Below are 13,170 nucleotides of genomic sequence, written 5' to 3' on the forward strand. Positions count from 1 at the left end.
CGTCCTCTGCTTTTCTAAAAACATAAAAAGTCAAGTCCAGGGTAGACAAACGCGGAAAGGAAAACTATGACCATGGTGCAGATAGATACACCATAACGATCCAAGAGTTCATGAATACGACCATAAAACTTCTGTGGTGATGACTTCAATTATATAGCAGCATAATGTTAGATGAAAATGTTGCATTAAGGGTAATCAGAAACTTGTTTTACTACATATATGATGTTAGTTTTTTATTCGATAAATGGTGTCCGAGTTGATGTTTGAACTGTGTTTGCCAAAAAAAAAAAAAAAAAAAAAAAAAAAACTGGTGAAAATTTGACTTCTAAAGATTGTTTTCACTATACTTTGTAGAAAATCAAATATGATATAAACTTATAAATATTTCAATTTGGAATATGTCGCCGATGTTAATGATTTGCCATAAAATAGACTGAATTAGTATTCATCAGTAGGACGACATTATCTAAATACCAGAAATAAGTTTTTGTAGTACTTGTAATATCTCGAACGTAGTCTTCATTCTTCAGTCAATGGAAATCCATCTTGTTTAAAAAGTACCTATTTGTGAACAAAATACTTGTCTCATATAAATTTGGCAAAATTTGTTATGGTGTACACGTAAGGAGTTAACCTATCACCAGGATCATTAAATAATATCAAAATGAAAAATCGAAAAAAAAAATAATTTGGATACAAGAAAAACTCAAAACAATCGAAATAAGAGGTCAAATCAAGCACCGAAATATTATACCGTATATAGGCAATACAAGGCGTGAGTTATCAGTGTGAAAGATTTTTTTTCTGCAGGACAATAACGCGATATTGTGTCATTCATGCAAATCTATCGATATTTGATCTTTTGCACCAATAGGAGGTCTGTCCATAACAATCCGTATGGGATAGTAAAGGGATTTTGAAAATAGATAATTGGGATTTCATATCAGAAATGAAAAACAGAACCAATTTAGACGCCACCACCTTCCTAAAATGAAGATACAATATAGAAATGCTTACATTTCATAAAGTCTTATTGCTCAAACAAGAACCATTACATGTCTGGACCTGCGTCACAATCACATGTGAATAAAGCATGTTCTTATGGTAGAATAAACTGCTAAAAATGACTAAATTCAACAAGTTAAAAATATTTCTATTATCTGTAAAGGATATAGGAGATGCACATTATACTGTGCACTAAAAACACTGCATAGTTTGAATAATATATACTAGGTTCAATACATTTTGAGGTACACCTTACAACAATATACATGTAGGTACTGTCTACAACATAAAGTTATGAGAATGAATAAGACCAACATAATGAAAATAAAGGAAAATATCTGTAAAATTTCTTCGTGATATGGGGTACATATCTTTGGTATGCATATAAATACATTTTTGTACTGTTCAAAGTTAAGATAGTACACATAGTAGGTACCGTCTACAACAAAAAGTGTAAAAAAATGGCTTTTAACAATGTTTTAAAATGAAGGGAAATTTTAATCAAAAAAAGGTGCCCTCTTATATAAACGTGCCAGACGGACGGACGCAGTCGAGCCGCTGCTATGATCTGCTCTCGCCGTTGGTGATGCAGGTAAAAGAACACCATCAAATATTTTGTGATCTCTTTAATGTAGTCTTATATATACATACACAAGAGTTTACACATTTACAATTTAGCTGGTCTAAAATCTCATAAAGCCGATGATAAAGATGACAAATTGATCTATGATCGTACATCACATGCGCATAATGAACATTCATAACATTTACAGAAATACGATGGACTGTCTGTACATGTACTAGTACTATACGAACCTGTCCGAACACCACAGTCAGATCGATTTAAAATACACGTGTCTCTACAAGAAGTGGCTAGAGTTTCTTGACTTTTAAAATTTTTATCTTTTGTTATTGAATCTAAAGCTAAAGCAGAGCATTCACTACTCATAGAGCTTTTACTAACATCGTCCAAACAAGTTTCCATTACAGCGGCACAACATAGTTTGATTGGTCTATGGGTTGATATTCCGTTTTTGTAGTTAGCTTTGCTCGTTGATGGTATTGCCGATTTGTTAGAAGTTTGTATACACGCATTAGGTAATGCAGGTTCATTGATTGCTTCACAGGCCACACTTTTAGGTATTGTTTCGGCTCGACAAGGAGGTCTGATGTTCTCGGTGTCATTTGTTTCACTCTCACGATCTCTATTACCGCTATTTCTTTCCAGCAAATTTGTGGCACTTGATATATTCGATGGTTTTGAAGATAATTCATTCACCAATGGTAATCTGCAGCAAAAGAAGCATATGTCAAATATTGGGTGATGAGGTAATGCATAACTGCATAACTTGTGTATTGAGGGAAATCTGCAACCAATGCAGGCTCAAATATTTTTTTCAGCAGGAAAAATGCATTTGAATAAGCCGTGGGCTTAGAATGGTATCCGTATAATACTATTTTAATCATATTTGAAAAAAATATTTCTGTATGTATTCACATCTGTACACAGGCAAAATTATTGCACATGATTTTCACACGAATTTCACATGATTTTCACCTGAATTGAGCAAATAAACTAAGTGACAGAGTTCACGTGAAATTCGGGTGAATGGAGCCTTCACGTGAAATTCACACGAAATTCGTGTTTAGTGAATTTCACATGAAAATCATGTTAATTTCATGTGAATATCATGTGAAGCTCTATTAACATGAATTTCACGTGACAAATATTTGCCTGTTTAGTAGCAGTCTTTCTAAATATTATTCAAAAGTTTATTCAAAACCCCACAAACTTTATTTCTTGTTACATAATCATATAGAAATCCCACCATCCTATTTAGATAGTTACACTTTCACACCGCATTCTAGAAACCAGTCTTAGTTTTTCATTCGGTTTCTTATAATTTTGAAATAAATAATACCAAAAATAAATGTGTATTAAATTTTAATTAGTACTTTGCAAGAGATATCATATAGGTTTAAATGGGAGATGAATGCAAGGTGTTGAAAACAAATTACAGATCTGATTACAGAAAAGACTATCGTAACGTCAAAATGTAGTAGATACAGACCAAACAAATATTGAATAAATCACTTCTTAAACTATTTGTATCGATCTTTATTTTTTTTTAAAATGATGTCAGAAAATATAACTTACTGTTCAACGTTGTTCAGTCTATTGATGATTGCTTTATCTGGAATAATGAAGAAACCTCTGGTTTGAAAATTGTATGTATCATAAAACAAAAGCAAATAACATTTTGTCTACCAAAACAAACACTTACACACAAAGTTTTAGGAAACTTAAAAATCTGAATGATGACGATCTAATTTTAAATTCAATATCAATATCTAAATGCAGTATAAACAATTAATAAAAGACTTATCTGATATAACTATACTGGAATTTGCATTGCTTCAAATTATTTCATGAGGTTTTACAAACTTCAACTTGAAAAGTATTGCAAAACGTGTGGTAGTTCGTGTCCATCTAAATATGTTCCAGACAATCTCTCAAAAGTGTAGTTGGTTTTAAGAAGTATACTGTATGTATAGCATAGCTTACCTTCCCTGTGCCGTAAATGTTTCCACAATGTATATATCAAAAGCATCACAATGAAACTCATTAGAAAGATTCCCACGGTTGCAACGACAAAAATAAGCATTATCTTGGATTCTGCAAAATAAACATAAGAATCAATCCACTTAACATTGCTCAGACAAAGTCGAACGTAATAATTCTTGTCTTTCATGATAATAAGCATATAAAAATGTAGCAGTTATTAGGGCATGTGTATGTAAATTAAGATTTTTCGTTAGAATGATCACGATATTAAATTGTTTCTTGTTTGTTTTAAATTCTTGTGCAAGTGGAATTCAAGTTTCCTACATAAACACAATAAACAACAGGTTGAACCTTTGTACTTTATTTTTGCGTCTAAGTAAGGAATGACTATGATAGAAAAAACCTCAATCACGTGGTACACTTCAAATTATCTCAAATAGATAGACAAAAATGTCATTTCCTATGATTCAATTTTAGTATCAAAATCGCGAAGAAAAGTCGACAACGTCACATTCTCACTACAAAATGTGGTCTTTGCAATTTTTTTTATCCAATCAGAATGTTTGTTACTGAAATTAAATCACATTACAAAAACAGGAAGTAGGTAAATAAAATTGTCTTTTTGAAACAACTAAAGCACTTGCTACTGTCTACTTCAATACTTATTTCTATACAATTGTAAATAAACCGTTTCTGTTTTTACCTGAGGAACGTACTTCCGTTGAATTCACTGACTGGACATTCTTTGGTATGGTTGTTCTGTAGTTAAAAAACAGGAAATGTGTTCAGCATGATCCATTTTCAAATTTACAACGTGTAATAATATATAAATGCTTAATGACACGAAAGAAACAAAAAAGAACGTATGGCGAATAGCAACATATGCATCAGAGTATAACCGAAATACAAAATAGTTAATACTTACAAAGATCACAATATGATCTTACACAAGTGTTAACACACCCTTAAATAAGCTATGACAGTCCCCCTCGCAACAAACGTAATAAAAATCCATGGCAACAGAACTATGCCACTTCTTCTAGATAAAACTTAAAAGTAAAATAACGACACAGAGACACATCAATGACCACTATCCATTGGCTGTGGGCATAAGCATGGGGTTAAACTAGGTTTATAAAGCCTTAACAATGCCATTTAAATGATAGGTCAAACATAAACTGTAGAGACTGTAACAACAAATAAGCAAACATAAAAATTAACGAGAACTTTTTTACCTGAGAAAAATACGAAGGTCATATATAAAACATTTTTGTAAAGTATTACTTGAAATAGCTTTTTATGGACGTACATTAAGTTTCAATATGAAGCTGTATGTGTTTATAATTTTATTATAACAAACTATAATAAGTTCTCGACAAAATTTGTCAAACAAAGGAACATTCTGTTTTTTAACTGTTGAGTGAAGTCCAATCAATTGCAGGGCCAACAGAAGAAGCCTATTATCAAATTTGACTAACTTGGATTCTATCAAAGATTAGCATTGCAGCAGCAGTAGCCTTACTCAAAACGTAGCGCTAATGACAAACGTATGTGAAAACATTTTAAAATACATACGGAATAAAACCTCCACACACTGCATCTGAGTTGAATGAGCATGACTTCAACTCGTATCTGTTTTGTTGGGAACAGTCGTTGCAAGGTTTGCAGTTATAACCTCGTCTGTCGTTATAGTACCCCTTTTTACATGGAATACATGGTGTACAAGTCACTGCACCGTGTTTTGTATCCCATCTGATTTTATTCTTTCCCTGAAAAGATTATATTAATTGAATTTCACCTAATCATGACGTTTAGTACATGTTCTTGTTTTTTTTTCTATGTCACTCATTTGGAACTAAATAGATTGGTTTTCTGACAGATGATCCCCATCAATGTCAAGGTCACTTAATAACGAAAAAGTCTAAAAACATATACATTGTACACCTGATAGTACATTGTACACCTGATAGTACATTGTACACCTGATAGTACATTGTACACCTGATAGTACATTGTACACCTGATAGTACTTTGTGCAATAAAACTATCTCCTATAAACAAAAGCATAAGGAATAGACCAAAACAAAAAAAAAAAACCTATATTTTTAACCTAGTTCCCTCTGTTTTGTTTTTAAGACATATTGTTTAAGTATTTACGTACTTAAAGTTAAAAGTTAAACGACCTTCCTATATTCAGTATAAATCTTTGTCATTCAAGGTGACATCTATCCTCAAATTTAGTTTAAATCAACATAGAAGAGTTAAGTTCCACGAAGTATTTGTTTTACCAAAAAGTATAAAAATAGTGTTATTGTCAAACTGTTACCATATCTAACTTAGATAATCATATTCTGTGTATTATACACATCCTTTTGTTTTAATTCAGGGTATTTGTCTTCAATCGTTATCATAGTTTGAATCGTATGAACCCTGTCATGCACATATATTTATCAATTGTGTTAATCAATATCTTACAATGAGGTTGCAATGCATATGACTTAATATATAAATAAAATCCATAATTTTGACAAAATGTCTCAATTCAACTCTTAAACCTAATTATCATATCAAATGATCTGTATGGGTTTCAAATGAGGTGACTTTGTAAAATACCGTTTCCATACGTTTGACGATTGGAACCGCTTCATTCATTTCTGAAAAGTCAGATGTAATAACTAATATCGTAAGTCTCAAAAGTTCGTATGACGTCAAATGATTTAAAAATATCTTAATGCTATATCAACCAGGCGAGGATTTAAGGGTTTTCCCCAAAACGATTATCAGACAGTGAATCTTGGTCACCTGCTTTCCTTAAAAAGTAGATTAAAAGAATATAAGCCAATCAGAATTTTGCGTTGTCAAAATTGTGACCTCATTTTGGGTGTTGACCTATAATCAGTCAATACCAGGTTGCGATCGATATCATTCAAAGGTATGGTTTTTAATTGGTTTGAATCAAAAGTTAACTGAGCGTAATATGAAAAAAATAATTGTGTAGACGTCGTTTAGTATAATATTTATCAAAGTTGATAATGAAACATTTTTGATCGAAAGAAAAAAAATATTATGGAATCAGAAGTATTATATAACGCCCACTCTTGGATGACATACAGGAAAATAATGTTAAAATAATTTTCATGTAATACACGAATACGCAAACCGAAAAGAAATGAAATATTAAATGGTAATCAAAATGCATCTGAGAGTTTTTCATATTATAAGATATCACAGTTATATTCCATATATTTAGTTTCCTTGCCATACTCAAGGCGCTAATATCATGATTCCATCGAGATATTCATTTCAAGTGATGTTGTTTGACCCTACTTGTACGTCCTCCTTAGTACTTCCTTCAATATTTATATGTGTAACAATTATAGAGTACAATGTACTAACACTCCTTCTATAAGCTAATCGCGTTCCGAAGCGACTAGACCCAGCATGTTAAAAACAATACAAAAAAATTGTGGTTTTTATGTCGTACGTACATTGACAGTATCTTTTCCCATTCCAATAAGACAGCCATCACAGTGCATGCACTTTTTTAAGTTTAGGTGATAATACAAATTGTCATCTGGTGAACACACTTCATCACCTAACGTCAGTCCACAACACAACACAGAAAATAAAATGTATTGTACACTGCTGGAAGAGAAAGAATAATAGTTGTACATTCGTTTCAATGAACACTTAGTTCTTTACCTTATAAAGTAGGAGAGGCTTTTATAGGCTTAGCTTGCTGCCTTTAAAAAAGTTAAAATAAAAATGAAATACCAAAAACGAATCATACTTCCTAATTCTAACGGTATTGCACACGTTGATATGAGTACTGGTTCACAATGACATACATCAACGGTATGACATTTCAGTTTCCATTCAGATAGCTTTGACACTTATTTAAGATATGTTAATATACTATCGGCTAAAGTCCAATAACAAATAAACTGTTGAGCTATGATCAGTAAAATTGCTGTCTTCAAAAAATGTTTCTCTTTATTTTAATGTGGTATTATTTGATCCAAGAAGTTGCTAGTACAATAGTTACTGAACTTCATATTATGTTATACATTGTTATATGCGTCAAACATTTTCTGCTAAATCTTAGTAACACAATCATAAGCTTTGGAAGTTAAAAGGAATATTGTGTCCCATATTTACAAACGATGTAATCAACGAACCTTAAATCAATTTCTCTGAATAATAAAAATATAACATAAATATGGCATAATTATCCATCAACAATCACGCAAACTTTTGAGTGACAACGAACATTTTGTGTTACTATAATTTATCTTATGATTCTAGTTAAGGCATTTGATGCCCCATGCTTTGGAAAAAATATAAGAAGTATTATAATTATTATTATTATTATTATTATTATTAGCTGACCTTATCATGTTGATGACTATGTTACACCAATACTATCCCTCTTCAAGGTTTTAATAAGACTGAAGGGTTTACTATTTGGCGAGGGATATAAACATCGATTTGAAATTTCCGCATTTGTATATAGGAAGAGTAATTCGTTTATTTTTACACGTGACTTCGGCGACTAAATATACTTCCTAAAATGTAAGCACGGTGACGTAGTAATTTAAAGGACCAGTCACATCTTTATAGAATGGGAAATCACCTAGATTGAGATTTCTATTTGTATCGGTAAATATAAACTTTAAATCAGTCGGAGAAAAATACCCTTAAGAGATATTGGACTCCCTGAATGGAGGACCATCACGTAGACATTGGCATGATGCCAAAATTAGTCTTCAACATTAGTTTTCGAATATGCAATGAAATAATAAAGTGTTTATTGAAACCTTGTTTACTTCTAACCTATCAACATATTGTAAAATAACAACCAAGTGATGGACTTTGTTTTTGTTTACGTTTCTTACAGTATTAAACCCTTGTCAATGTACCAGCTGCCTTCAGCTATTTTGAGTATTAAAAAGGATCATTTAACGTGAGGAAGTTCATTGTATAAGACGGTTTGTATTTCACTTAATGGGCATGGAGCAAGGGGTGTATAATCGTTTTTTATTAGACTCGCATTGATGATAAACGAATATCTTACTCATCATAAATTCCTATATATTTCCTATATTATAATGCTGATGATGAGAGGCTACAACATGAAAAGTGTATCAAAAGAATAATCAAGGGAACCAAAATTTGTACTAGATGAATTAGCAAACCAGTGAAAAACAAAATACTGGTATGTAAAATGCATCAGAACATTAAATTACACATATATAAGCAAGTACATGTACATAGATTATATATATATATATATATATATATATATATATATATATATATATATATATGTAAAAACAAGTTGATGCAGGAGGATAAAAGAGATAAAAAAAATTTCTAGAGGTGAGGGGATGTAACATGATTTACGTGCCCTACACATATTTGCACTCACATATATGAGATCGGAAAAGTCGACGTTTTAGTATGTGTACAACAGTTGCTAAGCCTGTATGTAGGTAGTCTTATATGGATTGTGCTGTTGCCTCCTGAGCATATTAGAAATAATAGAAATGAACTAACAATTATGTACCAATATTGAAGATCAAATTGGATATTTTACTAATGAACAACACACTTATTGAAATCAATGCCGCATTGGCACATATGACAACAAAGGATATCATATGTAATTAATGCCTACGACGAGAATCACATCTTTATGGAATGGGAATCGTAAAAGCATTATTTCTTATAAGAGTAGTATTTTTCTCAAATTAAATAATTCTTCTCAATTTTCTCAACATAAGAAAACACTGCCTTCTTTCGGTTTGGGTTAATCATTATCTTTAAAAAAAATCTAGAAACATTTTAAAGCACTGGTGATAATAGATAATTAGAACTTAAATGTGTTTTCTGTTCTGAAATATTAATATCTTATATATTACCAATTCTGCCAAGAGTGCAAATGTGACTTTGTTGAGGAAGCATTTTGTGATGTATATAATAGATTAAAGGTCTTTTCAAGTTAAGATTTTGGTTGTTACAAGGACAACATTAATTTTCACTCAGCATGCACATAAAATCGTGCAAATGTGCTATCGGTGTATCAAGTGTCTGCTCTAGGATTATGGTTGAATCCGGCTGGCTCATATATTTTCAGTTCGTCAATGTTTTCTTCATTTCTACCCTTTTCAAACGTCTAATTTCATCCTTATTATGATCGCTGTTATGTTAGAAACGAAACAATATTTGGTCAGTGTCAAAGATAAATGTCACAGTAACAACGAAACCGAATTCCCTGAAATGTTCAATCACTTTCATCAAAAAGACCGTATTCTACAATCAACTTATTGGTACAGTAAAGATTAGATTTGAGGAAACGGAAAAGGCACTTTATAGTATCAATTGATGTAATGTGGATTACATTTCAAATTCCGAGAAATCTTCAAAGAAATTATTTAACCAACCCAGATTGAAAACAAACTATCAAAAATGTTAATAAGCAGTGATTGTCTATCGGTTTCAAAACAGCCCATACAAACAACGTTACATAACTGGACCTGTATAATGTACTACCAAAACTTTTTCAAAATTTTTAACTTCTATACTAACAGCTGTCAAAGAGGGTTTGCAGTCCTAGAATTCTAACAATAGTCTTCTGGAACAGGGTTATGTTGCTACTAGCTTGAAGTCATCACTACAGAGTTTTTATGGTTGTCATCATGAACTCGTTACGGTGTATCCATCTGTTCAACGTGTCAGATTTCCTTTCCTCTTTCGTCTATCCCGGACTATTTATAAGCAACTCGGCGGGCGTTTCTAGAAAAGCAGAGGACGCTTACTCAACCAGTGCAGCTGGTATATATTTCTAGTTTTAGTGGAGTCTGAGTTGCCCATTTGCTTTTTTTCACATTGTATGTATGTTTTAGATACTTAATGTTCTTTGTTGCGTATGTCTGGTTTCCATGTCTAGTCTTTGTCCCTGGATTACATTTTTTTTATTACCGCTATATTCTTGGTTTCCTTAATTACTGTTTAGAATATAAATAAAATTTTTTGTTAAACACATGATGCATCTTCTTCTGCTTTATACCTACCCACTAACTATACATATTTGAATTCAAGCATTATTGACAAATGTGATTGTTTTGACTTTTCAACTGTAAGTTCTCCATCGCACGTATTTCATAATTGATTCATTACTAATGTACAATAACTCTCCTAAAAGATCAAGGACGTGATATTCTAAAGACATGGGAATGTTATGGTTCATCATTACCTTTCGACAAATATGGCGTATATAACACCATCAATTTCCCTCTGACTACAGACAAAAATGTGTATTTAGAATATGTTTATGGCATAGCATCCTCTAGATATGAAAGACTTACATCAAATTTATATAAAATTAAATACAAAACTGCCCTGACTTTCGTAAGGTTATTTTTTGTCAGTTCTGCAGTACACGAAGTACCGAACATCATACATAAAAACTCAGATAGGTTTTGAAATTTGAATTAAACCTTTTGTATTTCATTGAAAAGGTTTAATTTAAAACCTAAAATCCCGTAGTTTTTCGGAATTTAGTTCTCTCCAAACTTTTGACTTCTGAATACTTTACATTTCGTTGCCACATGATAAATTGAAATTTCGTTTTTAAGGACTTATTTGTTAATCTCTCACTTATTTGAGGTATTATGTTGGATAATGTATATGTCGTCAGATTTAATTTGGACTTGACTTGATCATGGATCGGATAAGTGTTCAGTAATTTTGATGTTAGTCTTGTCTTTCGCAACAGCATCTTTTTTTTTTTGGTCAAGTAACTAAGCGAAATATTGTAAAAGTGGGGCATATACGGGAAGAGCTATTTAATTGATCTTTTAAAAGTATTTAATATAGTTTTTACTCTTTCAAAAATATTTTATTATTTACACTTATCAGTTATTTCATTCCCTTGTTTTCGTGAGTATACATCAAATGAATTGAACAATTTATTGTGTAAACTGAAACTGAACTTTATTGCGTCAATTATCTATAATAACCGTTATAGCATTTGAAATATAGAGAAATCTATGTTTTAAGAAATCGTAACCAATCGTAACCAAAGCTATGTATACATATTCATGACATTTAAAATTGTTTATATTAACATTGTAAACAAGGACTTTAAAAATCAACCAATTACAATAAGTACATATAACGATTTTGTGTTGGTCTTTGATGTCGTACATGTTTACATATCCTATAACAAGTGTCTCCTCAGTTTCAATTTTAAATTTCCCGTCCTTTCTCAATTAACGATTTTATGGATGTAAAATTTAACCAGTGAAATCTAAGGGATTTAAACACAAGTAATGTATATTCACCAAGTAATGCATCAAATTAAAGGTTGTATCAGAGCGAATTAAAATTTACATTGGTACTTCTTTATAAGCGTCTTTATTACTACTCACGTATTTTCGTCATTTAATTTCTAAAAACATGAGAAATGTTCAGAGATTTTCATTCATGGTATGTTGCTATACAAAGTACTTGAAGTTTCTTAAAGTATTCGGTGGCCAACTGTATGCATGATATTTCTCCGATAACTGCGACATTGCATTGAAACAGATATAACAAATCACTTTTAGTAAGTTATCTTTACTTATATAAACTGGAGCACCATTGTCAAATAGAATAATTTCAGCAGGCTATGAATTGTGTTATGCCATTTTTTGCAATTTTGAGAGACTATACAAATTTTTGAGGGGGAAAGTAATTGTATTGATTCCACTGTACATAGATTCAAGTTCAAATTCTTTGTCCATGTGCACTTTGATGACTACACCAGTATGAATATTTTCTTTTGCAGAAATGAAGTCTTGAAAAGGATGGTTCATGTGTTTCAATTAACAGTACAAGTAAATGAATAATATGTCACCAGAAGCATCGTGGGGATCTATGTGAATTTGAACACCAGCTATAAATAGATGTAGTTAATTAAAAAGTAAAACCAAAATTGTATACAGATAAGATATACAAAAATATTAAACGAGAAGCTTTAAAGTTTTTTTCTTACTGTTGAGAGATTGGAGATTCTCAAACATACAGGTGATAGTCTTCAAAAACATTTCAAAAAAATATTTCAGTTTCTTTTTAGTTTTTATCAGCAAAACAAAAATATTTGAAGTGTGCATAACTTTATTGATTTAAACACTCCTGTATATTCACCCAAATACCGGAAGAAAAACTTTGATATAAGTCAAAGCGGAAAAAAGCACTTCATGAGTGAAACTTATGTAGTCAGCAATAATAACCTGGATTAGACTAATGAACACAAACAAAATATATTTGTAACAAGGGTAACACAAAGCATTTAATACTGCATTTCTATAACTGGAATATTGTCAAGCAAGATAAGGTAGGCGTTAATAGTACAAAAACAAAACAAAACAAAACAAAACACAAAACAAACAAACAAACAAACAAAACAAAACAAAAAGAATATAATATAGAGAGATAGGTTACAGGACAGACTGACGTCCGGTATCACTCCACTGTATTTTTGAATGCGATTGACGATGATGAAACTTTTTATGGCTGGATACCTGCTAATAAACCCTATTCCACTTCCATTCTCT

At 31.4% G+C, this 13,170-nt stretch overlaps 1 protein-coding gene and 1 long non-coding RNA gene across 3 annotated transcripts; one reads left to right on the forward strand and one right to left on the reverse strand.

Moving 5' to 3' along the window:
- Positions 1-1,616: 1,616 nt before the first annotated feature.
- LOC148604940 (uncharacterized) lies at positions 1,617-8,119 on the reverse strand. Of its 2 annotated transcripts, none has more exons than XM_088549252.1 (7): positions 7,961-8,119; positions 7,060-7,216; positions 5,147-5,340; positions 4,275-4,330; positions 3,572-3,682; positions 3,164-3,200; positions 1,617-2,294 (listed from the first exon to the last, which is right to left on the reverse strand). In XM_088549252.1, exons 1-7 carry the CDS (start codon positions 7,966-7,968, stop codon positions 1,730-1,732), a joined length of 1,128 nt encoding a protein of 375 aa, XP_088405378.1. In that variant the 5' UTR covers positions 7,969-8,119; the 3' UTR covers positions 1,617-1,729. The 2 variants fall into 2 exon arrangements, with proteins under 2 accessions (XP_088405378.1, XP_088405380.1); XM_088549254.1 differs by having other exon boundaries at positions 7,060-7,213; positions 7,961-8,099.
- On the forward strand, positions 6,457-12,595 carry LOC148604941 (uncharacterized). Its single transcript, XR_015915966.1, has 3 exons — positions 6,457-6,503; positions 8,469-8,559; positions 12,402-12,595. It is a non-coding gene; the product is annotated as an uncharacterized LOC148604941 (long non-coding RNA).
- The last annotated feature ends 575 nt before the right edge of the window (positions 12,596-13,170 follow it).

Source organism: Perna viridis, chromosome 10 (genome assembly GCF_037379345.1).
Source record: "Perna viridis isolate PV_CMFRI_1.1 ecotype Kerala chromosome 10, ASM3737934v1, whole genome shotgun sequence".
Taxonomy (NCBI): domain Eukaryota; kingdom Metazoa; phylum Mollusca; class Bivalvia; order Mytilida; family Mytilidae; genus Perna; species Perna viridis.